This window comes from Coturnix japonica, chromosome 11, assembly GCF_001577835.2.
Source record: "Coturnix japonica isolate 7356 chromosome 11, Coturnix japonica 2.1, whole genome shotgun sequence".
In the NCBI taxonomy this organism is placed as follows: domain Eukaryota; kingdom Metazoa; phylum Chordata; class Aves; order Galliformes; family Phasianidae; genus Coturnix; species Coturnix japonica.
Window position 1 is genome coordinate 16,730,652 of NC_029526.1, and position 26,599 is coordinate 16,757,250.

The 26,599-nt window shown below is 48.3% G+C and overlaps 2 protein-coding genes across 5 annotated transcripts in view; one reads left to right on the forward strand and one right to left on the reverse strand.

The window, feature by feature from the left end:
• The first annotated feature begins 18 nt into the window (after positions 1–18).
• ZNF276 (zinc finger protein 276) lies at positions 19–6,726 on the forward strand. 2 transcript variants are annotated; one of them, XM_015874356.2, is made up of 11 exons: positions 19–328; positions 1,066–1,375; positions 1,479–1,531; positions 1,729–2,220; positions 2,966–3,044; positions 4,120–4,200; positions 4,486–4,596; positions 4,674–4,749; positions 5,006–5,123; positions 5,379–5,478; positions 5,919–6,726. In XM_015874356.2, the coding sequence occupies exons 1-11, from the start codon at positions 133–135 to the stop codon at positions 6,202–6,204; spliced, it is 1,902 nt and encodes a 633-aa protein (XP_015729842.1). In that variant the 5' UTR covers positions 19–132; the 3' UTR covers positions 6,205–6,726. The 2 variants fall into 2 exon arrangements, with proteins under 2 accessions (XP_015729842.1, XP_015729843.1); XM_015874357.2 differs by having other exon boundaries at positions 4,495–4,596.
• The window catches only part of FANCA (FA complementation group A), a 31,175-nt gene continuing 11,212 nt past the window's right edge, over positions 6,637–26,599 (reverse strand). For all 3 annotated transcript variants that reach the window (XM_015874353.2, XM_015874352.2, XM_015874355.2), the window contains 29 exons: positions 25,581–25,691; positions 25,104–25,199; positions 24,947–25,006; positions 23,810–23,898; positions 23,350–23,410; positions 23,207–23,256; positions 22,071–22,147; positions 20,280–20,384; positions 19,626–19,768; positions 19,138–19,208; positions 18,360–18,459; positions 17,741–17,940; positions 17,214–17,310; positions 16,810–16,986; positions 16,136–16,209; positions 15,584–15,712; positions 15,025–15,088; positions 14,638–14,804; positions 13,949–14,054; positions 13,398–13,457; positions 12,906–13,010; positions 12,489–12,601; positions 11,548–11,689; positions 9,980–10,042; positions 8,792–8,897; positions 8,363–8,438; positions 7,878–8,004; positions 7,373–7,465; positions 6,637–6,896 (listed from right to left, as the gene is read on the reverse strand). In XM_015874353.2, coding sequence (XP_015729839.1) covers positions 6,789–6,896; positions 7,373–7,465; positions 7,878–8,004; positions 8,363–8,438; positions 8,792–8,897; positions 9,980–10,042; positions 11,548–11,689; positions 12,489–12,601; positions 12,906–13,010; positions 13,398–13,457; positions 13,949–14,054; positions 14,638–14,804; positions 15,025–15,088; positions 15,584–15,712; positions 16,136–16,209; positions 16,810–16,986; positions 17,214–17,310; positions 17,741–17,940; positions 18,360–18,459; positions 19,138–19,208; positions 19,626–19,768; positions 20,280–20,384; positions 22,071–22,147; positions 23,207–23,256; positions 23,350–23,410; positions 23,810–23,898; positions 24,947–25,006; positions 25,104–25,199; positions 25,581–25,691 — 2,970 coding nt within the window. In that variant the 3' untranslated portion in view covers positions 6,637–6,788. The remainder of the gene's footprint in view (positions 6,897–7,372; positions 7,466–7,877; positions 8,005–8,362; positions 8,439–8,791; positions 8,898–9,979; positions 10,043–11,547; positions 11,690–12,488; positions 12,602–12,905; positions 13,011–13,397; positions 13,458–13,948; positions 14,055–14,637; positions 14,805–15,024; positions 15,089–15,583; positions 15,713–16,135; positions 16,210–16,809; positions 16,987–17,213; positions 17,311–17,740; positions 17,941–18,359; positions 18,460–19,137; positions 19,209–19,625; positions 19,769–20,279; positions 20,385–22,070; positions 22,148–23,206; positions 23,257–23,349; positions 23,411–23,809; positions 23,899–24,946; positions 25,007–25,103; positions 25,200–25,580; positions 25,692–26,599) is intronic.

A 26,599-nucleotide genomic window follows, 5' to 3' on the forward strand; every position in this document is an offset into this window, starting at 1 on the left:
CGGAAGTGCGGCCGGAGAGTGTTTCCGGAGGGACTTCAAAACGGAAGGCACGAACCGGAAGTGCAGCGGCGGGTCTTCCGGCCCACAAGAGGGCGCCGTTCGGGCGGGGCGCGGCGGGACCGGGCGGCCGCGATGAAGCGCGATCGGCGCGGGCGGTTCCTGGCGGCAACGGGCGGCACCGGGGCGGCATCACCCGATGGACGGGGGCGGCCAAGGGACAAAGGGGATGAGGAGGAGCGGGAGACCGGGACCGGACCGACCGCGGGGTGGGAACCGGTGGCGGCGGAGGAGTCCGGATGGGCACGGCCCGGCGGGGCGGCGGACGGAGGTGAGAGACGGGACGGGACGGGACGGGCTGCGGGGCAGCGAGAGACCGGGGGGAACCGGGGGGAACCGGGGGGAACGGCGACATGAGCGGCACCGACACGGGGTAACGAGCTGCGGGACGCGGCCTGTGTGTGTGTGTGTGTGTGTGAGTGCGGTCAGTGACGGCTGTAACGGGGCGCTGTTGGAGGCGCTGCGGGCCGTCACGGCGCTGTGAGCAGCCGGGAGTCCCGGTACAGCCAGCACCGGGCAGTGCACGGACACAGCCCGCAGAGCCGAGCTGCCGGTCGGTCTGTGCTATGGGGCAGCGGCTGCTCCATCCCCGGTGTGCAGCTCATCATTGGTGCCGTGTGCGGCTGTGGGAGCGTCACGGTGATGGCAGCACGGGGCTGCGCTGCGGCTGCTGCATGTTCGTACCATAAACAGTGGAGGGGGAATAGGAGCATTTGAGCTGGAGCAGCGTTGGTGGGAGCTGGATGTGTGAGAGCCTTGAGAACAACGGAGCCAGGTCTGGAGCAGCAGCACAGGGCGGGGATGCCATACGGGGATGGTTTGTGGGGTCCCAGCGCTGCTCGGAGTCACGCAGGTCTCGCTCCCGGTCAGTGCTGGTGCTGAAGCCGGGGCTGTGACGGCAGCGTGGGCTCGGATGACAGGACGGGGATGTCGCCTCGCAGTGTCCCATCGCCCTCGGGCTGCAGCTGCTGCGTGCTCCTGCAGCCGCATCCCGTCCTTCTCTCGCAGGGGTCGGCAGAGCGCTGAGCACCGGGTACTGCCGCCTCTGCCACGGCAAGTTCTCATCCAGGAGCCTGCGCAACGCCTTCGGGAAGGTCCCTGTGATGGGGGAGAACTCGGAGAAGCAGCGCCGCGTGGATCAGGTTTTCTTCACGGATTTCCAGCGGCTCGTGGGGGTCGCGGTGCGTCAGGACCCAGCGCTGCCGCAGTTTGTCTGCAAGAAATGCCACGCTCAGTTCTACAAGTGCCGCAGCGTCCTCAGGACCTTCATTCAGAGGGTGAACGCGTCCCCCACCGGCCACGTCAAGTCGAAAGGAAAGTAGGTTGCATCTCTGTGCTCCTGGTGGTCGCTGGGAGGAATGAATGGCCGCGTGTTCAGTATGGTCCCTCTAATGCTACCTGTGCTGTTCTGGCTTTTGCAGGAGCGGTGCGGCCCCGGCCCAGCCTGGTGTGGAAGGAGGTGCCTCCTGTCTGGGTGAGTAGCTGCTCACGGAGCAGCAGGGAAGGGTTGGTTGTCAGGGGTGCTGAGGGCGGTTCTGGCATATGGGGGATGCAAAGAGCAGCCTGTAGGCTGCCTCCCTCACCTGCTGCCGTGTGCCTCAGTGTGGGTGTGCAGAAGGGACGGGTCTGCAGGCTCTGACCCTGTGCCTGCTGCTTCTCCCCTTCCAACAGTCGACCTGATCACCTCCAGCCCGCAGTGCCTGCACAGCCTGGTGACGTGGGCACACGCACACGCCGGGGGCTGCCAGTCGGTGCCGAGCCTGCAGAGCGTGCTGTCCTCTGAGTACTGCGGGATCATCCGTGCGGTCTGGGGCTGCGGGGACGGGCACGACTACGTCATGGACACGGATTCTGACTGTAGCACAGTGCTCGTTGATAATGCCTTGGCTGTCAAACGGGAGTGGAACAAGAGCATGGCGCAGCGCTTGACGGACAACGGGGCGGACAATGCTGAGGCTGTTCCTGCTCCCAAACCCCAGCATGCTCCAGTAAGGACAACTCCTTGTCAGCAGCCCGCAAACAAAGGGACCGCAGCAGTGCCACTGAAGTTGGAGAATGAGCCATCGCAGAACAGGGATTCATCTCATTCTCAGCAGGACAGCACAGCCTCGTTACAGGAGAAAGCCTTGCCCCAGCCCGTGTCACCACTGAGCGGTGCCACAGGTAAGGGATTTCCCTTCTGATCGCACCCCAGGCCTCTGGGTAAGACAGAGATCTGCCCAGGGAGCGCTGCTGGGCCTGGCTGCCCCTCCTTGGGGACTAATAGGGCATTTGACCTGTGGCTCAGAAGTGCTGGTTGCCCAGAGGATCAGCTCTAGTCTTGCAGAGGGAAGGGGGATGTGAAGCTTTGGCTGGCCCAGCTGTCGTGCAGCCAAGCTGGTCTCCTTGCCTCTGCACATTGTTTTCCCTTCTGATGATGGGGTGAGATGTGGCTGTTCAGCTGGCTGTGTCTATCTGGCCCTGCTCGCACCTGGGACACGCACCATTCAGGCTGTACAGAGCGGTCCCATTCTGTCTGTTTGCCAGGTGGTTATTTGGGATCAATCCAAACCCTGGCTATGTGTCAGTCTGGGGGGGGTTTCCCACCCCGCTGTGACTGCAGGGCAATGTGAGCAGCATGAGGCCCAGGAGCCGTTTCTGTCTGCACAGGCAGCCTTGCTCTTGGGCTGCCTTAATACAGGTTTGCTGCTGCGTTCTTCTGTCTTTTAAAATATGGGGCTTAACACTGATTTTGAGTTTCAGAAGCTGGGATCTGTTTAGCTCCGGCAGTCACATGACGATATGTCTGCTGCTGGAAAGAGAACAGGTAGTCGGAACTGACTGGGGAAGGCGTCTGTTGGTTGCAGAGCAGTAGTGACCTTTTCGTTGCTTTTCCTAGTAACGTTCCTTGTTCTCCTTCGTTCCCTAGGACAGTTGAGTGGGAAGCAGGTTCTGTCTACAACGTCGGATGAGCGGGTAAAAGACGAGTTCAGTGACCTTTCTGAGGGGTGAGAGAAGAGTGGGTTTAAAATAGCCTTAATGTCTTCTTTGCGAGTATGAAATGACCGCGGAGAGCTTCTCCATGGTCCTCAGAAGGCCCTGGGAGGTGGCACTGAGGGGCAGGGTGGTTTCTCTGCAGCCACGGTCGTAGCACTCGGCTCCCTCCCACGTGCTGCACACACAGCGTGCGCTGTCTGTTGGTTGCTTCCAGCACAGCTGGCTGTGTTGTGCACTGCCCCATGCTCTGGGATAGCAGCAGCCGTGGCAGGGCGGTGTGGGGCTGTGTGGTTCTGCACACTGGCAGAGCTGCTGCTCCGGGCTGTGTGCTGGTAGAGCTGCTGCTGGTTCCCCTCTGCAGCTGTGAGCATTCAGTGTGGGCTCGCAGGCAGGAGCTGCTGCTCTGAAATCACCCTTTTTGTGCACAGGGAGGAGAGTACAGGAAGCCCGAGTGGGATGCAGGCTGCTTAGAGATTGTTCTGAGCTAAGATTTGGCTGAGCCCTCCAGATCTAGTGAGGTGTGTAAACAGCTGCCGGTTGAGTGGAGGTACGGAGGGGCCAAGTGCAAACTTACTGTGGTGTGTCAGCTAAATCTGTCAGCTGTCGTGTCGAAAGCACCACAGGAACCCGCTGCCCCTTTCCTGGCTTCAGAATTAATTGCGTCTTGTGTAGCTTGGGATTTAAAAACAAACAGAAAGATGTGGCTCCTCCCTATGAGGAAATACTGGATGACCTGTAGCTTAATTCACCTGTGCCAGACATTCTTGCTCTACAAAATGACTTTTATTAGCATAGGAAGTAGTTTACAACATCAGACCCTCTCAGAAGCAGCCATTTTTGTTCTCCTGGCAGCAGTTCAGTGATTCTTACAGAGATCTGGTCCTAAGAGGAACCAGTTCTGCTCTTTGCTGTGTTTGGGGGCTGTATTTGCTTTGGGAGATTGTGGGGGAGGAGAACACGTGGAGCCTGGGTTGCCATGCTGTTCTATGGGGAAGATGAATGCTGGAAATAAAGAACATGTTGCTGCTGCTGCTGAAGTGTCGGCCAAGTCCTGCGTTGGTAAAGGGCATCTTCTCTCTTTCTCAGAGACTTCTTGAGCGATGATGAAATCGAGAAGAGAAACATTCAATCTTCAGACGACTCCTTCGAGCCTTACCCGGAGAAAAAGTGAGGGGCTTTCCCTGCTGTGCAGCACAGCGTGGTCAGCTGTGAGGCTGACAGGAGGGTTGGAACCACCTCTGCTTCCTGGGGTGGGGTGGGCTCAGCTGGGCAAGCTTATTTTCCTGCATGGCTCTGCACTGATACATCAACGTGGCTTGCTTGTGTTTGACAGCATGCTCCTGTTGTTGCCAGGCTAAGCCCCCAGGCCCAGCGTAACATTCAGGGACAATTAGGTGGGAGATCTTGAATCAACATCAATTATTAAACAGATGCTCTTCTTCCTTCCTGGAGGGTTTCCAGCAAGAAAAGTGACAGCAAAGAAGCAAAGAAAGCAGAAGAGCCCAAAGTAAGGAAGAAGCCGGGGCCAAAACCAGGCTGGAAAAAAAAAATCAAATGTGAAAGGTAATAAGGATCATTCTTTAGTCAGGCTGCAGCCCCAGCTCCAGGCCCCTGGCTGACTGAAAGCCTCTGCTTTGCAGGGAGGAGCTGCCTACCATTTACAAGTGTCCTTACCAGGGCTGCACAGCTGTGTACAGGGGCGCAGATGGCATGAAGGTAAGATCAGGCTTTGTTCTTTCCTCAGCTCAGCAGCAGCTCTTGCAGTGCATTCTGCTGTGCCCTGTGAAATCCCCTCTGCCAGACCTGCCTCCAGATCCATCCCTGCTTTTTCACAGCAAAACAGTGCTGGTACAGGAGGCTTCCAAAATGGGCATCTCATTATTGTGGGATCCAATTTCTTTTCTCTGGGGAAAACGCAGCCCCAGCCTGTGCCTGTTGACCAGCAGTTAGAAGCCGTGTCCTTTCTTTTCAGAAACACATCAAAGAGCATCATGAAGAAGTTCGGGAGAGGCCCTGTCCTCACCCAGGCTGCAACAAGGTGTTCATGATCGACCGGTACCTACAGCGTCACGTGAAGCTCATTCATACAGGTGCGTGTCCACGGGTTCTCAGAGCTCAGGTGTTACCAACATGGAGCAATTCACTTGTAGGTGCCATAGTGAGACTGGGGGGCTGTAGAAATGTCTTCCTGACGTGTCAGTCTGCAGCAAGCCTTCAGATATGGGACTCATATATGGGCAAGAGGAGGAATTCAGGCTCTCCTAGGACCCATGGACAGCTGCTTGTGTGTTTCGTGTGCTAACAAACCAGCACAGTGGGTGAGTGTTTCGTCATTTCCGTTGCAGAGGTACGCAACTATATCTGTGATGAATGTGGGCAGACCTTTAAGCAACGCAAACACCTCTCAGTCCATCAGATGCGGCACTCAGGAGCAAAGCCCCTCCAGTAAGTGTACCTCATTGTGCCTTCAGAGCCAAGGAAATGGACAGGGGGAGCCAGGAGGTTGTGCTGAGCTCTTACTGTCCTTAGTGCAGTGTAATTCTGTGACACTTTTAAGTATTTATCCACTGCCCCAGTGTGTGCCCCAGCTCCAGAGCTTCCCTTTGCTGAGCAGATCTTGCCTCTTCTATGCCTGTTCTTCGGTGTTCAGCTGATGAACGCTCAGCTACAAGCAATGAGCCCCAGAGCTGAGAATGATGATGCTCCTTGACATGGGTGGTTCTAGAAGACGCTCTAAGCCAGCTGCTGAAGGCTGCAGCATTCTTCTCTTGCAGCACCTGCTTCCTATTCAGCACAGGAAAATGCGGGCTCAGTCACTGCGATGAAGGGCTTGGGCTCAGGCTGTGGCTCTGGGCTGGGTGCTGAGCCCACGCTTTGCCTTGCAGGTGTGAAATCTGTGGCTTCCAGTGCAGGCAGCGAGCATCACTCAAGTACCACATGACCAAACACAAAGCGGAGACCGAGCTGGAGTTTGCCTGCGACCAGTGTGGGAAACGTTTTGAGAAGGCCCATAACCTTAATGTCCACATGTCTATGGTGCATCCTCTGACCCAGACTCAGGACAAAACCAAGCCCCTGGAGTCAGAGCCCGTTCTCCTTTTAAATACATCAGGGACTTCAGAAAGCCAGGCAGTAAAGCCAGAAGTGACTGCACAGCAAGAGCCCACCTGAGGAGGATGGGGAAGCTTTCCCAGTCTGGCCCCATAGAAACTATACGTCAGAGTGGAGATTTTTAATCTACATTTTAGTCTCCAAAGAACTCAATGGAATTAGCTTCAGCTTGCTCAGAAAAAAGCTTGTTATGCTGTGATTCTCCATGCTCACGTCTGATTCAGCAGTGTTGTACTAAGTCTGTCTAATCCAAGGGGAGTGGATGCTCGGCGGCGCCCCTTTGTTGTCCCCCCTTCTCCCTACACACACAGTTGTAGAAACAAAGTTGGCCCACAACTGTTCCCAAACTGCACAAGCTGCTGCCTGCTCAGAATTGCCCTCGAGTGGCTGTAAGGTACGTGTGATGGTGGAGCAACTTAAAGCAGGCATTTTGTTTTGGGGAGAAAAACAAAAAAAAAAGAAAAAAAAGAAAATCCCAAAGCAAGTCTAAACTGAAGTTTGTAACCTACTTTTTATTGTAATAAGAGCTTCATGGTTATGCTTGTAATAAATTATTTACAAAGTAATTGGAAAGAAACAGCACTGGTGGGAAAGGTGGTGTGGTGTCTTTCCCTTTACCTGTAGGCAGTGTGTTCTGTCACCACTCAGAACAGGAACAGCTCCTCATCCACCTCCATGGCCGCAGCAGGCCCCGAGAAGTGCTGCAGGGTGGCTCCCACCTCTGGGTCAAGTTTTTCACATGCCTCCAGTAACTGGGGAGAGAGAAACTGGCATCAGAGCTGCCCCTGCTTCCTCAAAGCAAGCTGCAGCAACAGCAGATCGTTTTGCTGCTTCTCAGCATGTGCAAAAGCAGAAGGGAGAGGTGCTGTCGCTGACTCAGGCAGAACTAACGGGCACAGTGGAGGGGTGGAATTTCAGTGCCTGTCACTTAACCGTGCTTGACCTAAGACTGAGCGTTAAGCAAGCAGTGAGTGTGAGGCTGCATGAAAGTCAATGGTTAATGTTGCTGAGAAAGATGGAGCCTGCAGCAGAGGAGGGAGGCCAGCTGGGGCTGTAGCACTCCTTGAACAGCAGGTGTCCTCCACTGCTCCAGCGTTACAGAAGGGCACTGCGTACACTGTGATAAGCAGGAGGCACCAGTACCATTGGAGTGTGGCACGAAAGATCTGCATGCTGTCAGTGAGCAGGCAGCCAGCTCAGAGTGATAACAGAGGAAACACTCACGCACCAGTCCTATGTTTCCAAAGCTTTTGGCAGGGCAGCGTGGAATTGCACCAAGGAGGAACCGTCGGGCTGCAGAGATCACTTCTAAGGGATCTGCCTGAGGAACTCAGAAGAGAGAAGGCAGATCAAAGCCCAGAGCAGTGTCACTCTCAAGTCTCAGTCCCTGCCTCCTGAACTGGACAAAGAACCATGACGCTGTGCCTATGGTCTAGCTACATGTTGGACAGATATCTCAATCACTGCCTACATGCATCCTAAGGTCCCATATAAAACAGCAGGGAGATATTTTAGGTTTCAGGCAGCAGCAGGACAGCAACACCTGCAGGGTTCTCCCCACCTCAGGCTGCATGCCTGCAAATGCAGCTCCACAGCATTCTTTGTACAGGAAAGTGAGAACAAGGGGGATGCTGTAAGTGACACTGGGAAAGGATCACAAATAGGATTTGGAGTTAGGAGAAGAAAGAAAGAGACTGAGCTTCACCCATATGCTCTGCAGAGCCTGGTCCTACCTGCTCAGGCTGGGGCAGGTCCTTCCCTTCCACAAAGAGCTGGAGCAGCTGGATGTAGAGACTGAGTGCCACGTAAAGGAAGAAGTGCTCTCTGGTGAGCAGCTGGTGGTGAAAGCCGGGGGTAAGGCTGTGGGAAATCATACATGCACCATCCAGTCAGTGCTGGTTCCATGCTAGACTCAAATGGAAAGAGACAGGGCAGAGACAGCTGGAGCTCCTGCTTGATTTACAAGTCGCATTGTGTGCAGGGCTACAACGTGTGAAGGCAGCCAGGGATGCTACTGTTAGAAGCACAAAGATAAAGGGAAACTTCCAGCACAGTGTGCAGGGATTCTTCCATAGCAGCCCTGCTGTGACGCAGTATTCTCCCCTGCACAGCTACCAGAAGAGCTCAGCTCACCAACAGGCCAGCAGCAGTGCACAGCAATCACCAACCACATCCTCCCCACAAGCATTCCTGCTGGTTCCAATCAATGGGACGTTACCTGTAGAAGGCAACAGGCAAGAGCCGCTTGTGGCGCTCCGAGGCTGCGCTGTGTAGGATGCAGTATTTCCCAGAGCCTGCAACAGACAGAGAAAAGCATTAAGTATCTTCAGAGTCCTCTGCTCCCTCATGCAGGCTCTGCACAGCTTCTTCCCAGCACGCAGTGACCCCTAATGGTGGGTGCATTGACCCTGGCAGAAGGAAGCTGTTCCTTTTAGACTTTTGCTACTAGATGAATATTGAGTTTTGGTCGCTCCTAATTAGCAGCCAGGTCACCAGACAGCAGAGTAGAAGCAGCTTTTAATGAAACTCTTATGTGTGCAGCCCACAAAGGCACCAGATTTCTTTCTTATAGGCGCAGTGATTAATCAAAGAGATAAAGCTTTACTGTCCAGCACTAACCCTCCCCCTTGGAGGAAGACTCACTCACCTTCTTCTGCTGACAGGAAGAGAAGTGGCCAGGATATGCCCCTCTCTTCCAGGCACTGCAGGATCTCCAGGGCCCATTCCAGAGATGTCTGAAAATCCACACCTTCCTGGGTGTCAGAAGGGACAGGTTTGGTTTGTCTTTGCTTTTAATCGTATGGAAGCAGAAAAGTTTCAGTAAGAGATCATGCGCATGAAATGCTTTAACAGAGGACATGTGTGATCTCAGCCCAAGCCTTTCCCCTCACCTGGGGGCTGAGTTCCTCTCTGGGCAGTCAGGCAGAAATGCTGCATCACCAAACCAAGTTACAGTGTTGCTCACTTGAGCATCATTTGCAAAGGCAGAGGAAACATTGATGAGCAACCAGCTTTGCTCCAGAGATATAACTCAAGTTCTGCATCTACCCCACCCCGTTTCCCAGAGCCCACTGCCCCCCTCTAACCTCTCTAGTGACGGTCAAGAGCTTTTTGCACTACTCATTTTACTCAGAACAAGAGAACAAGAACTCTCAGATCTGCTCAAGACATTTCTTTTCTCATTGACTCTTCCTCCAGATTCCCCCAGTGAAAGGCTGAGACCAAAGGATTATTTTTAACTTGAAGCTGCTCCCTGATCCAATCTGTTCTGATTACACAAACGGCTGCACTTCAAAGTGGGTAAGATGGCAAAGGGACAGAAAAACGCACATTCATAGGCAGGAGGATGCTTAGGGCAGAGAGCTGCTGAAAGAGCCTGCTTGTCTTTGCTCTTCCTTTTCACAGCACCAAACCATTTGGAAACCCATGTTCCTCCTTGCTGCAGACCCCACTCCTGTGAAATGCCACATATTTCCAGACTGGGGAAAAGCATCTTACAGCAAAGGTGAAATGCACAGAAGCCAAGAAAAAGATATGGGATTCCAGCACTACATGGGAAGCGTGAGCAGGAAACTGGAAATAGTAAGATGTTCAGGCAGAGAAATGAAAACTATTGTAGTGAAAGGGAAGATCATGTCAGACAGGAAAAGACGCTTTCAATCTGATATGAACAGAAGGGCTTTCAGCAGGCTCTGTCTGGGATGGTGCAGATCCTTCCCTTCTGGCAGAGCAAGCTCCCAGCTTTTAGAGTACTTGTACTAAGCATTTCTAGGCAGCAAACCAAGCTGATCGGATCTATTTGGAGTCATGAGAATCCCCTAAGGGCTGAATTTACCTTTGGTGCTATTTTTGCTGAGATTACATCCATGAGTGAGAAGAACAGCAGAGAAACAAGGAACTGCAAGGAAAAGAGAGTGCCTGTCAGTTGTATCTGCGGTGATGACTCAGAACTTACACTTTCCAGTCAGGAAATAACATTTCATCAAGTGAAATTCAGCGTTCCCAGCATGGACTCAGATGAGCTACAAGCACTGCTGCCCTTTCCAGGTGAAGGCAGCGTGTTTCAAGTAGACAGTCTGGGGCCTGACTTGGTGCATTGCTTATCGAGGGAAATCCCGTATGAAATGAAAAGCAAGTAAATCAGACCAAAGGCAACTTATCCCAAATAGAGGGAAAACTAAATGAGTTACCACAGATGTAAACCTGGCAGAGAGCTAATCTTAGTCCACAGCCTACACACCACCAGGAGATGCTGTGCAGCTTCCCATCTCAGCAGTCGCACTGGAATCCTGTCCTGCCACACGTCTCTGCTGTTCTGGACCCCAACTACTCCAATCAAAGTGGTTTTCTAACCATGGGAAGTTAAAGTAATGCTTTTATTTGTGTCACCTGTTCAGCTGTAAAATGAAACCTCTTTTCTTTTCCTGTTGCCTTCTGAGAAGGGAGAGGGCAGGGCCAGACAGCAAGCTCTGTGCACAGGACTGCATGCACACACACAGCAGTCAGGCCAAGGCAGGGAAAAGAGAGTGAGGCATTGCACCTCAGGTCTTCCAGCATCCTCCTCCTATCTTAAGGCAGACTTTTAAGGTGAAAGCTGTCGTTACTCCACCTGTACTAAATGCATATAGCACCTCGGTGAGATCAGCTTCTGATTAATAGCCTTTAGCTCTAGAGCAGTACCAACAGTGGCAGATTTGATCCCACGGCAAGAAGAGCTGCTGCCACAACTCTTGCCCCAGGGATTAAAACTTCAGAGTAAGCCGTAAAGCACAGGTTCCGCATGAACAAGATTTACCTGTGCATTTCTCAATAGACACTCCCCATTCTGAGCTCTGGTCCCTGCTATCTCCTCTAGATCAACACACACAGCTGCCAGGACAGCAGCCCAACTTCCTTCTCAGCAGAAGGCTTCAGGGAATTCAAAGGGTGAAACGGCAGATGCACTTCCTGGAACAGAACTGAAAATCTCCCAGAAGTCCATTCCTGGCATTCCCAGCCCTTAAAAACACACACATTCCTGCCTCACAAACACTTTCTGTCTCTCTTTAGCCTTCCTGCCAAGTTTCCAGAATTAAGATCAACAAAGATTTCTCCTTTGTCAGTGGGAGAATTGATCCTGGAGAGCCATGGACTGAACTCCCCTCTGCAGCACTCTCTGGTTTCTAGAGCAGCTGTTTAAACCATCTTCACAGAGGAGTCAGTATCTGAGTTTAAAGTCTAAACAGCTCTGCCTGTAGGATAAATATTCAGTCACTGGTGTTTTACAGCTACATTCTACCAACAGCCCATCGGCAGGATTTCACAACGGGGTCTAATTGAGAAATGATATTCCAGGTAAAGACATTCTACTTTCGCTTTGTAAGTGTGGAGAACAGCAGATGTTTAAAATGAGTCCAGCCTTGCCTGCTCTGTGTCAGCTCCCAGCCTCCTCAGTGCATTTCTCTCTCTCCCACGTGGTATCTGCTGTTGAACGGTGCGATGGAGGAAGGCAGCAGAAATCCAAGGAGGGCCAGAGGGAGGGAAAACCCGTCCCGAGGAAAGGAAGCTAGGAAACAAAACCAGCATACCATGGTTTGAGAGAAGGAATCAGAGCTGTAAATGAGGAAGGGATCCAGAGGCTTTGGCAAAGCGCTTCATTTTGTGACTGGGCCAAATTAAAACCAGTTTTTCTCCCCAGTTTTGTCCCTGTTGCTGGATGCTGCATGGAGACCATTCGGAGAAATTACAAGTGGAGCAACAGACAGTAGCCTCCCAAAATCTCCCTTATCACACACTGGGCAGCTAATTAATTATCTCTGCACTTATCTCGTGCTTATTGCCTGCAATAATCCATAAGGAGATTCTCATAGGGAATTTCCAGCTTTTGGTTGGAATGCTGATGCTGAACAGACAGCAGATTTACCACGGGGGAAGGATATGGAGAGGAAAGGATGCAGCTGGGAAGCAATCAGCAATTTCAAGAGATGTGAAATTCACCACATCAGGGAGTGAAGGGTGCGGCCGATTGAACAAACGACTCAACACTGTGCTAAAGGCCACCTCCAGTGTTTGTCTAACAAGGAGTCTGCCTTCCAGCCCTCTCTAAAAGGATTCTCTTTTTCCTTATGGTGAAACACTCTGACCCATATTACACAGAAGGCCAGACGAAATGATTACAATGACCTGTTCTGAGTTTGAACTCTACAAAGGAATCAGTCTATAGCTGTCCTACAAGCCTCAACCCACGTTAGCATTTCTTTCTTTCTGCCTGCTGAAATCCAGCCTGTCTCAGAGAACAGCTCCAGGGAGCCCGTCCATCAGAGCAGCTCTGCCTGCAGATCACTGTTCAGGTTCCTCGTACTCACCCCACTGCTGAGGACTGACATTCCCTCAGTCTCTCCAGTTCTTCTGGAAGTGGAGCACCAAAGAGTCTCTTCCACTGAGAGCAAAGTACTGGCTCCAACCGTGGCCACCAGAGCTAGGAAGAAAGCCAGAAACCAGCAGTGTTAGGCATGCTTAGTAGCTGCTTGTAGTGTTGTATGCAGCCTATCCATCTTCTGCCTTCTCATTCTTAAGCTCTGTTCCTCCATTCTACTTCTGCTTATCCCGAGCTGGGATCAGAGATACTGAGGGTATACTAAAGCACTCTGTTTTTTTCCAAAGGCATTAAAAATTACCCCTTGCTTCACACTTTACCTTAAATGAAGTTTAAAAGATGCACTTTAAATAGGCACAAAATATACATCTGATATTAGAAATAAGGACAAAACATGAACAGTTACCGCCGCAGAGAGCAGCACAACGGGGCACTTGGTTTGACACGTTGTTAGAACATCGTTGACCCCTTCTGCTGGTTCTTCACAGTCCAAGCTGGCATTCAGCAGGCCCTGGGTGAGGATATATCACAGGGTGACTACACACCTATGCCTTTGCTGCTCTGAAGTACCTCCCAGACCCATATGTTAACTAATCAGAGCTAACTGTAGGGGTCAGCATGGCCCTGCAAAAGAAACACACACCCAATAGCTTCTCTTTCTGCCGCCTGCTTTGCTGCATTGTATTAAAATTAGACTCTACCATTAATTCCTCCTGTTAATTCACTCCACTTCCCTGGACTACTGCTCTTCTTTCTGCAGTTTACACCAGTGATTCCCAAGACAATTGTGTAAATGGCACATCTCAGTGCTAACAACAGCACAGAGTCAGGTATCCTGGTAAGGAAACTGTTCTGGCTGGCAGGGACAATATTGCAGCATGACAAAGACAGAGCTTACCCTGAAGAAGTGGGCGGTGATGCCATAGGAAAGCGCGTAGCCCCTGGAACAGATGTTCTTCTGCAGCAAGATGAGGAAAGAAAAAGGTTCATTACTTCCCTTCTGAAATGTTTTCTTCAAGCAGATTCCAAAAGCACAGAATCACCCTGTGAGACCCCAGCTATCAGCTCAGGTTACAGAGATCTTTTCTCTCAAGCAGCATCACTGACTAGATTGAGTTCTGCAGTCCCAGCACATCAGATGGCCCTGCTTGCTGTGCACAGCAGAAGCAGATTGATTAGGAGTCTCAGAATGAGTAGCAGTATCTGGCTGTGCCTCAGGGCTTGAAAATGCCTTCCACCAGGATGAATAAATAGAAATGATAACTATCCTGAGCACAAACAGTGCTCTGCAAGACCCCAGAAAGATACGGGGATGTTTTTGAAGCTGAAATTCCCCACATTCTGATGTATGTTAAATTGGCTGCATCTTAACTTCTATCCTAAGCACAACCTTAAAGTCTCTAGCTAGAGCTGTTACCAAGACATGATTATCCGGCTAACCACACGTACCAGCTCTGAGTTCACATAATGAAAAAAATCTTCACAGTCCAACAGAGTTTTCTTTCCTTTTTGACAGGTCACAATCAATGTGGATGCAGGGAGCCCCACCAGGATCCTTAGGCAGGAAAGAGAAAATCAAAATCAAAGTCATCATCGAGATCTGAGTCGGTGCTCTCAGAGCACATGACTTTGATATCGGGGCAGTTTGTGAGCACGTCAAACTACAGATCTCAAACCTCTGGACAGAAACCACATAAGGAATTTTTCTGGCTGCCCAGAAAAGAATCCGCATTTCAGTGAGATACACCAGACCACTTTCAAAGATATCATCAGTGGCTCAAAAATGGAGATGTACGCTTATCTTAGAGCAGCAAGTCATACAGGGAGGATTAATGCAGGTGGTGGCATTTAGAGTGCTGCTGACTGTAAACAAGAGTCCACAAATATGTGTTGGCCATGGAAATCCAGTCCATCTAAAGGGGTAACTTTGAGCCCAGGATGGCTCACAGAAGCACTTAAGCCACGTGGGTGCTCGGGAACAAGCAGCTCTTGCACATTTGCTAGCAGGATGCACCATGTCATTTATTTTCATGTGCTGTGGGCTCTGAAGGGAGGCTACCCAGCTGCACGAGTACACAGCACAATACACAACAGCACTTTTGTCTGAGGCATTCCCAGCCATTCAGGTCTGTGTTTACCTTCTGTGCAGAAGCAGCTCCTGCTGCCTCCACAGCTGTTCACCCAAAGCAGAACCACAGTGTCTCTCTTTCAACCTTTCCTGAAGAATCTCAAACAAGAAGTGTCTCTTGGCATCCAAGCAGCCAGAAAGTGTCCTTCGCCTACATCCCAGCTCAAGTACCATCTCCTAAATAAGGCAGGGGAGAAACAGTGTTTGTCAGGGCTGCACACTAGTTTGCACTCAAAGCCTCTATGATTCTCCAAAGGAATACAAAGAAATCAGTATCTCTATTTCCATGCCATTGCTCACATCTGAGAACTGAATGTCAGTCTTACGGACACTGATACAATAGAAAAGTCTCTGGCCAAATTCAAGGACACAGATGTACTTCAAAATCTGAACTCACCTGCAGCTTGCAAAGAATATCAGGACTGACCGACTTCATTTGGCCACAGCTACCTGGGTTCAGCCTGAAATTAAGAGACACACCAGGTAACTATCCCTGCTCACCCAGAAGGAGAACATCATTCCAGTAGTATCAAATGGCTTCACACGATCACAAAGCTCTAACATTAATGTTCTTTAGGTAAGCTGTACATGAGACAGCAACTCTCCTCTAACCCTCCTTCCTCATTTTCTAGCTTCAGCCACTTCCCCGAGGGCACTGACGCTTGTCTGGCCAAACAAATAAAAATACAAACTCAAAAGAGACACACAGACTACGGACTCTATCTGTGACTTCAGATCCAGACCTCTGTCACCTAAAGCAAGATTCCTATGCAAAGACCAATGAGTCACACGGGGCCACCTCCCAGCTTTCATTTGCAGCCAGACCTGTAAGAAGGGAATTGCTTCCACTATGGGAAAAATGTCCCCATGTAAGACACAAGCTGGCAGCTCTTAGTTTGCCAGCCCATTAGCAGAGCCATTGCTACTGCAGAAATGCAATTCATGATGCAGAATACCTTTGTGAGAAATCCAGAATGCAACCGATAATGACACCACATGCCTTTTCCAGGTCTCCATCACAGCCACCAGAAGCAGAAGGTGCTGGAAGATACCACTGATAGATTGCCCAGTAATGGAAGTCCTGCCTACAGTGTTGAAAAGAAGATAAGGAAACTTAAAATGTGGTAATAGATTTATTTTTTTTAAACCTTAATGTAAAAGGAAGCTCATCCACCAACTTAAGGGCTATACCAGACACAGCACCAGAACACTGCATGTCCAGCTGTGAACCCTCTTCTTGCTGCTGGGAATAGGGGTTTTTTGAAAAATTACTTGGAATGGCTGTAGATGCAGGTTACAGGATGAACTGGTGAACTTCTCAAGTTAAAACACATCTCACCCCAGTCCTGCTTTAGCTCTGTAATTCATTGCCTGTAGTAGGCAGCAGGCATTTGTGTCCCAAAGAGCCTTGCTTATTTAATTTGTTGTTAAATCTCCTAACATTAAATGCTTTTTCCTATTTTGAGTGGGGAAAGATGTTTAAGTAGCCCCATTTTCTCTGTAGTTACCTTTCTGAAGCAGAAAGAACATCCTTTTCAGGGTGCATTTCTAGTTCCAACAGCAGCCACTCTCTAAAAGATAACTGGAGGAAAAAAGCAATTTAGGTAAGAGATCACAGCCAGATGCAGCCCAGACAGATTAAGAGAGATTAAACTGGAGGCACGAAGCCAAGGAAGTTCCAGAACTATTTCCTCTGCAAAAAAAAATCTAAATTGAAGACCTACTAAAACCTACAAATTACAGAATGTACCAAACTTATCAAGCAAGTCTATAAAGCATCCATCCCAGCGACACACAAGCACATCCCTGTGACAATTCAGAATGTGAAACCTGGCTCAGATCACTCTGCAGCACGGTACACAGAGGGAAAATCAGGCTTTTTCTCTACAGTTCCTGATCATTTTCTTACTGATATTGTATGTTGCATCAAACCTTGTGGTGTTGACAGTAAACCAGACAGTCTTCCCTTCTAGTTCTCTATTTCTGCCTTATCATCAGCATCAAAGTCTACAAACAACGCTGAGCGTGTGACCGACCACACATAACGTCCTCCAACCATCATTCCAACTTCTCAGGTGCTGTCTGTGTATGAAGCTTTTGTCAGCAATAAGGAAATTGTAAAGGGCAGAGCTGAAAAAATGAGAATCCCAATGTGAACTTCAACCATGGGAAAGGTTTATACCTGGAATGCTTTTTCCTTCAAAAGCTCTTGAAACCGTGCTTGCTTCCATAAGCAGAGGCTGGCTCGTCTGTAGTTGAGAGAAGGGCATGTCAGGGAACTCCAGACCAGGTCAGCCTGACCCTCCTTGCTTGTGCTTCCCCGAGCTTCCAAGCTTAGCCGTGGCACAATGTACTGCAACTGAAACAGACAGAAAAACAGTGCGTGTTTCCAAAGAGGGCCCAGTACAGCTTCTGTGTGCAGCTGCCAAACAGGCAAATGCACAGCATGGCAAGGTGGGAAGCTACTAAGAAGTATTTTTACAGTTTTCTTTGTAAAAGTTACAGCTCCATAGGAGTCTGCAGTGGAAAACTGAACTGAATCTGATTTTTCTCATAAGGAATGTTTGGGGTTTTTTTTCCTTTTACCTTTTTAACAAGACTAGGAGGAACCAAGGCACATAAATCGCCACAAGAAAAGGATGGAAACTTGCACAAGAGATAAGATACGGCTGCTGTGCAGAACCTGATTAAGGAAGAGAAAGGATTTGGTTATCAGGTTGGTTCAATCACATCTTTTCCCAGTCACTAAAGTCCAAAGTCAAAGCAAAGGCTGAGCGTTTAAAATGGTTTTAACCAACGTGATCCAAACCTGCTCACTTTTGAGACCATCTCTATTTGTGTGCATCCAAATGCAAATGTGGCCCAAATTTTAGAACCAGTGACTAAGTGGAAGCTTTGGACAGCATCCACTCAGTCCTTTGTTTGGCAAGTATCAGTTACCACAATGCTATGTCATGTGGGGCCACCATCAGCCTGTCTGGGTAGCAGCTCTATGCAGCTCATACACCCACATACACTCAGGAAATCCTCCACAAAAATACAGCTTTCCCTTCCTGTGCCAAACCTGAGCCATCATGCAGGGAAGCAGGAACATGGGAGGGGTATAAGCTCACCTCGTGCAGAAGGAAAGTGACTCCTCCGTCCTGCACACTAGCAAGCAGCTCCAGAACTCAGAAATGGAAAGGACTTTTTCAGCAACAGGCTGAGAAATCCCAAAGTCAGCTTCTATTTCAGGAATTAAAGATTTAGATTCACAGAAGTGGATCATAAAAGCAGCCAGTCCTAAAATATGAGCATCATTCAGGGAAGGGCCCTGCGAGACAAGTGAAAATAATGAACTGGAGAAACAGATGTCTTCCATTTGTAACAAACAGCTACTTGCAGAAGAATCTCAATTAATCAAGTAGAGGAACACTGTAACTATCCATTGACCAATTAGGTGCAATTATAACAATTCAGCAGCTGAGAGGCACCAGATAAATTAAACATGTTCCTATCTCAGAATGAATTGCCATTCCACAGCAGCACTTCAGCAGGAAAACATTCCACCTGCATTCCTGAGAGCAAGCCCGGGCTATTGTTCTGAAATGAGAATCTTTGGAAGCCTGAAAACTAGTGAGGATCCTTCAGTGCGCAGTCCAGACAGGTATATGCCTGCCCTGCAGCACAGGAAATGGAGCCAGGATACCTTTAACACTCTATAACCAGAGGATTTTTGTCTGGAGAACTAACCTGGTGATAAAGAAGCTGACAGAGCCTCCCCAGAAGGGAAGGTATGAGACTCCTGTGTCCACACAGCATCTTCACAAACAAGGAGAGACACGGCCCCTGCCTGCAGAAGGTAAAAACCACGTGAATATTTTATTGTTTGCCTTTTTATCCCTCGCAGAGGAAACGTTTGGGGTTTTATAATGGTTAAACACAATGAATCTGAGCTGTAGCGGCCTGTAAATACAAGATAATTACCATTCTTTCTATAGGCTCGAGGGAAGTGTCATTTTTAGAGCATCTGAACTGAGGTCCCCTACAAAGGCATGATCTCCACCCTGCCTCAAATAATTGACAATATGTAATCAAAGAAGAGTTCTGAAACAACATCAAGGAGGGGAGGAAGCTCCCTGGGGCACAGATGCCTTTTTCAGATGGCTGGCATGAGAGGAGCAGAGGCAGAGCAATAAATGGGAACATCACACAAAAGAAAAGTAAAAAAGAAGTAATAGGAAAATAGAGGAAGGGGGGAGGTTTGCTATGGGGCATTCCTGCTTAGCTGATAGAAAACAAACCAACTTCTGAGGATATTGGATGGGAGGTTTGGAAAAAAATGTCTGGAATGCTCTTGTTCATCACAGCTCCTTTTCATACAGGCTTGCAAACTGGTCTGCCTACTCCTGTGTCACCAAGGCAAAGCAGTGTAGGAGAGAGGTAAGGATGCACTGTGCTCCAAAGAAGCAGCCACCCAGCACAGAACTGCCAGCAGTGCCATTTTTCTACACTTTGACTTGCATCTTACCTGTCGGGAGGGTTAAAATAGGAAGCAGCAATCAGGTTTTGGCAGAAAGATGTCAGTAGAAGATCAACAACCTGGAATAAGAGACACTGCTATTTCCTCCTCACTGAGCCGGATAACCAGATCTATCTGTGCTCTGTATATGTTATGTTTCCCCAGGTTTTATAGATCCAATGACACTAACAGGAAAGTTAAGCCCACCACAGCCCAGGAATGATCCCAACATACAGCCAGTATCTAGGCAAGTCTGGTGAAGAAAACCTAGCTCATCATAGGCTTGGTCTATTAGAATGTATCTCTAGATCTCTCCGCCAGACATCCAGTGACTTCCAGGAGGTTAAAACATGGGCATAGTCTTTGCAGGACACTAAGAAGTAGACAAAAGGAGAAGTGTATTTCCTGTTTGCTGCAGATAAAGCAGCCTTTCACAAGCACCATCCAGATGTACCTACCCAGTGTATCGTTTTTCACCTCAAACGGGTGGTACTCACACTCTGATGACGGGGCTCCAGCTTGGGGTCAAAAACATTAACTTGGATTCGGGAATTGAGAGTGGCAGCTTCATTCTCATCTCTGTTGTGACCCAACACAACAGAAAGTCTGTCAGAAACGACTGCAATCTGTGCTGGCACATCTGTGAGAGAGTAACAGGAGGAGAGGAAGGACAGAGGGCACGAAAGATTTATAACTCTACATGAAACAGGACAAGTGATATAGACTCCAACTGATCCGAACCCAAAGTATGCTATTGAAAGCTGTAACGAGCAAAAAATACTGGCTGGAGCACAGCAACCATCTTCATTTTAGAAGACAAGGCTATATTTTTTCCACAGTACTATTATGAACATGCAGAAAAAAAAGGAAAAACAGCCTTCAGAAGGTGGGGGTTGAGTCACCAGGCAGCTTCCAGGAACAGAGCTGCCCATCTTAGCAAAGGTGTGTGCAGTGCTGAGCAGTCATCGCAGAGGTGAACACCTGAAGCTCCCAGCTCAAACATGAAAAATACATATTCATAGCTGGATTATACTGATCTGAAAGACTGCAGCAGTGGGGAGTAACTACTGCTGTTGCTTTGGCTAGCATTAGCCGTGCTTTATGAATACAGCAGTCGGTTAAGGGTAATTATAACCTGCTTTGTTCCATACCTTCGTGTTTAGCTTGGTCCACAATCAGCACCCTCAGTGCAGCCAGCTCAGCTTTCAGCTGCTCAGCAGGCTCTTTGGAATGGCTGGGTTCCACTTTGGTTTCATCTGAAGAAACAAGAGGGAAATGCAACTCATCGCTCTTATATCTTCACAGCTCTTACCTTATTCTTCATGCACCGAATTGCTTTATAAAACGCTCAGCAGCCTCTGCACACCTCTTCTGCAGCAGTCATTATTTCTATGTATTCCTATGAATTGTAACAGATCCCCACAGAAGCTGTCAGCCTGCCACACACACAGCCTTGCTTTCACATTCCAAATATGCTACTTGATTAATCATTGATGAGTTTACGTCTAACTTCAGAAAGGAATTCATTTTTTAAAGACAAAACCAACAAAAGATGCCCCCTTTCAGTTTCCTTTCCATTCCCTTTAGCTCTCTGCCCCACACAGCAAACGTTTGCTGTCCTCTAAAGCCTGGAATTAGAGCTTCAAAACACAGAGGGAAATGCTGCAGTGCAAACAGCACATCATCAGCTTCACCCTCCCCAACCACAAGACACAGCTTCAGATGTTACATGGAACCACGGTGCTGGCTTTTGTTTAAAGGAAGAAAATGAAAGAAATCCCTTTTCCCACTAGGAACAGAGGTGTAACCCACCCAACACATCTGGTCAGATGGGAACACAGTGCTGTGCACGGGGCAGGAATAACAACCACCTTCAAGAAAAGCAAACAAGGTTAACACTGAATTGTTACAACCTCAATGCAAAACAAGGAGGTGTGAGCAGCGCTGAGTCACCCTTGTGAGCAAGAATGAGCAGCAGCAACAGACGGGGCAGGTTTACAGCTGACTAAGAATCCTAAACAATGCGGGGGACAGTGGGGATAGCAGGCAGGGCAGGATGCAGGGCAGGATGCAGGGCAGGATGCAGGGCAGGATGCAGGGCAGGATGCAGGGCACAGAGCGGGCTGTACCGCTAGAGGTCACTGGCAATACAGCGATCCCCGCAGCGCCCCGCAGCCCAGCGGGATGCAGCTGATGCTGCACAAAGCAATTTCTCAGCTCTGCAGTTGCCAGGACAACCCCCACAGGCAGAATGCTGCACGTCTGTGATTGAACAGGACGGCTCGGTCACATCTCAGAGATACAGCATCACCAGGAGGCTTCAGACAGCAGAGAGCACAGGGAGGCAGCCCATCACAGAGCAGTACCACCACCATGCTCCAGGAAGAGTCTGGGATAAGCCTTTGCTGGAGGTGTTGCCCATTATAAGATGCAAGTGTTTGAAAAAGCCACTTGCTGAAAGACAGGATTGCTCATGAAACACCTACTGCACCAGCAATGAGGCTGCAGTGAGGGGAGATGAAATTAGATGCCTCCCCATACACTGTCACATACAGTAACCCAGGGGGACGGTGGTGAGGTCAGGCAGCAGCAGTGCCACTGAGGGATGTGCACAGCAGAGAAGTGTTCAAGCTGCAAACGCTGATTCACAGCAGTGTGCTGGAGCTGGCATTAAATGAGCCAGCTCAGGCCTCAGCTGCAGCCTCAGCACTGCACAGAGCTGCATCCAGACTGCAGGCAGAAATCCCACTCGGGCAGGACGGGCAGGGGAAACCACTACAGCAGCAACCATTGCATACCTCAATGACACAAAGAGCACACAACATTTACACACACAGATATAACCAGCCGCCACATGTTGAACATTTCCCAGCATATGACAGCACGGACACAAACATCAACAGCCTACAAAGTGAGTGTAAGTTAATTTCTTCTCGTTTTACCTTGTAGCGTTTTCTCTTTACTAGCACGACAGGCTTGTATGTATGTGGAGTACAAGTTGGGGGGTATTTTGTCGGCTCTAAAATCATAATAAAAAAAGACATTTAGTATATGACATAAACACATTCAACCTTCATCTTTTTTAATTCAAGCATAACAAACAGCTTTGCTATGAAGTGTAATTAGAGGCTCCAAAGCATCTGAAGCATTTCTTTTAATCATCTGCTGCCACGAGGGCTAGATATGTCTATCCCAGGCTTTGGCAGTACTATGCAAGTATAACACACACTGCCCCAAACAACACTACGGACAGCACACACATTAATACCTATTTCATACATTGTAGATGTCTGAGGACTCTAAGTTATGTGACATGAAGTATTCATACATCTTAGATGTTACATTGATGGAGGCCCAAGTCCAACCTCCAACACCTGCTGGGCAGGCAGAATAACTTTGCAGCTTCGCTTACAACTTTAATTTTTAAAAAGATTCAACTTCTTTTATTTTTGTCAAACTGGAATTACGAGGCAGGGCTGCAAGGCTCATTTGTAGGCAGCATTGTGAACATCTCTCCATGTTAGGTTATGGAGGAATTGCTGGGTGTAAATAAAGTTGTTTCTGCAAAGCAGAGAAGTGCTTTTAAACATGCACACGGGATAGGCTTGAGTTCTGAGAGGGGCTGCCATCTCCTCAGACATTACCCTGCTGTCTTAAGAACAACTCAAGAAGCTTTACCATACGCTCAGCTTTCACCCTCCCCTTCTCCCATATCCTCTCCCCAAAGAGGGCAGAGCTTCTCACAGAGGGGCTCGTCTTCCTTTGTTTGGTTGCATTCTCCAAAGCTGGCATGAAAATGTGTCTGGCCTGCAGGCAAAGGGCTACGTGGGACTCCTTCCAGATCATGGTTTTAGAGCAGTTTTAATTGGACTAATTACAGAACTGAAGACGTTTACCCACACAGAAAAGCTACTCCTTCCACAACCTGCAAGCCACAAACAAGTCTGGCCATGAAGCCCTGCCAGAAGGGTTGGCCAACCGACAGCATTTCGCAAACAAGGTGTAAAGCTTCTGTGTAATCTGATGTTGAGAAGACAAAGTCCAGAAGCTCAGGACACAGCACTGGGGAGCTCGGTACCTTTTTAAACAGTCTATGAAGGCCATGCGCACATCCGGGGCTTTAGGGAGCTGCAAGAGAAAGGCAGGCAGGTTAGGTGCAAGTCACCTCTCTACCAACAGACTGCTAAGCAGGAGGATCCAGAGAAAGAACAGAGTACTAACCACACGTGGCCTGAGCAGAGCAGGAAGGAACCAGGAAGTATAGTAGGGTCGCCTGAAAATACTAAGGCAGAAAACAAACTATGAAGAGCCAAAGCTGCAAAGTGCCATTTTGTTATGTCAAAAATGAAGCTAGTTCCTGCAAACAGAACAGTGTTCATGGTGGCATGAAATGAATAACCACAAACTAATCAGGCTACCAAATTACTTTTTTTTTTTTTTAATTCTAGTAATTGTGGACTCGCTGGCATGTGTTTGCCTATTTGGTCTCTGCAGAAATTGCCTCAATTTAGATGAGTACTGAGGAAATGAGTAATGTAGAAAGAATCTCCCAAATCCTCCTCTGCTGACTTCCTCCATTTTTCTTGTACTGTTAATTTGATTTAGACTTGGCTTTTATTTATTTATTTTTCCCTTTTATTACTGAAGATAAAAATAAGGAGAGTTGAGAAACACACAATACCTGGCTTCTATCACCGACGTTGGGATCTTCCTTGTGTTTTCAAATATCTGAAGGGCTTTTTCAACGTCACGAAGTGCCTGGCCCTGGGGCTGGCTCACACAAGCAACAAAGAGAGAAAGATACTGTGAGAAGTCAAGGATGGTGGCAATCTTCCCCGCTTGCTCATTCAGGGTTCCTAATAGTTGTCTGTGCTGTGAAGGGCAGTGACTGAACAAACACAACTGAATAACTAGAACTACTTGATAAACAGTGTAAAACTGTGGGATAGAGAAACCTGGACCATCAGCCTGCCATAAGAAGGCTGTTTTATATAACAGCTCTTCTGTGTCAGCCCAAAGGTCTGTGTAGTTCTGTACCCAACTCATACACTGACTGCAGCAGATATTCCTGCTCAACATGATGTTATTTATTCAGTATTCCCTTTTCTGTTCTGAATTTTACTGTCATTCCATTCTACTCATACACCTGGAACTAAGACTCATGTCCTTCACTTCCAGCCTCTGCTGCCAGAACTGCACTCCAGGCAGGATGACTGTTGTCCCAGGTTTCTTTCGCTCGAGCCATGAGACATCTTAACAACCTGTGCCAGTCTCTTACCCACTAAACAGATCAGTTCCTCTACCACCAGAGCCAACACAGCCCCAATTCCTATAGATGCGTGGCTCTGTATCTCCTGGTCTCAATAACCTCATTTCCTCACACCATACAGCACCATTAGGTTATCCTTTGTTCCTTAAATTCCTACCAACAGAATTTGCTATTATTTTCCACATCCCACCAAACAGGATGGGCAAGCAGTAGCCAGCACTTCCTTGGCTTCAAACAGTACATGCTGACTAGGTGGCTGATGTAGGTGCTACTTGGCCACTAACTGGCTGGCTAATTGTTGAGTTCCTCTGCTGCCTGACTTTGGGAATACTCATCAGATACATCATCTATCCGTCCTCTCTGCAGGTCTAATTTTCATGAAATCCAGGGTAAGTTTCCATATTCACAACCTTTAATCCCTCTGCCTTAAAGATGGAAAAGATTTAGCAGCTTGCTCAGATTTGGTAGGAATGGCAGATGGATAACTAACACCTGCACAGAAGAGAAGTGAATAACTGATGAGAAGACTGTTGGATAGATCACCAGTACCTGCACAGATTCATGTGTGGAAGACAAGTCTTCGTAGAGCCCCATATCTTCTATAGCAACCTGTGTGAGGTTACATAGACATGGGCACTGTCACTGCACAGCTCACGTTTCGACACATCTCGAAGGATGTCTTTCCAAAGGGACAGCTCTTACTAACCTTGAGGTCAGCCAGTCTGGTTTTAGCCAGTGTGATGTACTCCAAGAGAATAGAGCGATGCTTTGTTGGCACAAAAGGTGGGTACATTATATGGACCTGAAATGTAAGATTCAGAGCAAGATTTGCCATTTTTACAGGAAGTGACAGTAAAACCCTGGCTAACTTTTCCTCTCAATTGCCTCAAACATCCCCCAAAGAAGACATTACTGCTTGCTTTAAGACAGTTTCACAGCAACTGACATGCAATTCTCCCACTCAGTCACTTAAATATAACTTCACAAAAGGGATTCTCTTCTTCTCAGGGAAATAAAAGAATCTTGTTTATTTCAGGGAGAAAAGGTTTTGCATAGTGTACTGGAAATAATGCAATTGCTACTAACAACACGAGTAATATGCTCAGAGGCACACAGCACAAGGATGTTTATTATGAAGCAGTTCTGTAGCTGTCTTTAGCTATTTCTACCAGCAGCTTCTCACCTTTAAGTATGGGGCTACTTCAAAGGGCACTAGCTCTGACAAGAACTCAAAGAGGAAGACCAGAGCTTTCTTACTGCTCCCGTGGTGACCGGTAGCATTCCCAAAGGAAGCCTGAAATAGAGAAAGTGACAATGCAGCCTTTCAGTTTGGAAAGAACTGGCATCCCAGCACCCACCGCATAAATCCCACATATCTCTTACAGACATCTGCTCTGCATCAATAGAATCTTTCTGCAGAAAAGACGCCAAAGAAAGTTTACAGAAGTCTCTTCAGAAGCTTCTGAGTTTCTTTCCCCAGTTTCCATGTCAAGCTCAAAGCTCATTCTCATGTGCTACCACAGGAACACTCAGGGGACTTAGACAAGGCAAGACCAAAATGCACCAGAGGACTGAAATTCACCAGGAAAACACATTGCTGGAGGTTTATCTGGGCACTATAAGAAAAGTGAGCCAGTCAGCCTATACAGAACATTTCAAAAGGTAAACTAGTTACATCCTGAATGCTTTATTATGTGGAGATTTGCATACCCAAAATACCAATGTGTTTACAACTGAAAGCTAATTACCAATTATCTATAAGGTCCAACACACCAATTACAGCTGCATGCAAACATCCAGGAAATAGGAATGCTTCATGTGCAATAACCCACAAATTATGCAATCATAACACTCACTCTTGGTTATCAAGATACTGAAATGTATCCAAGATTATGATTATAACAGGATTTACATGTCTGCATTCCTGACTAATAACTAGAGAAGGCAAGATGTACTTGAAAGATGAAAGGATGGAAAACCAGAGAAAGCCAAATGAATATATTCTTTGCAGACACAAAGGCAGTAATAAATATTACATTATTCCTAATACCAATACAATCACTTGTTACTTCGTTGGGTTTTTGATTCTGTTTGTTTTGGCTTTAAATTCCTGGTGATCTAGTCTGAAACCAGGCTTCTTATTTATATTATATATATATTTGGTGCAGAAAAGCATTCCTTATGCAGTTTCTCATTTATTTA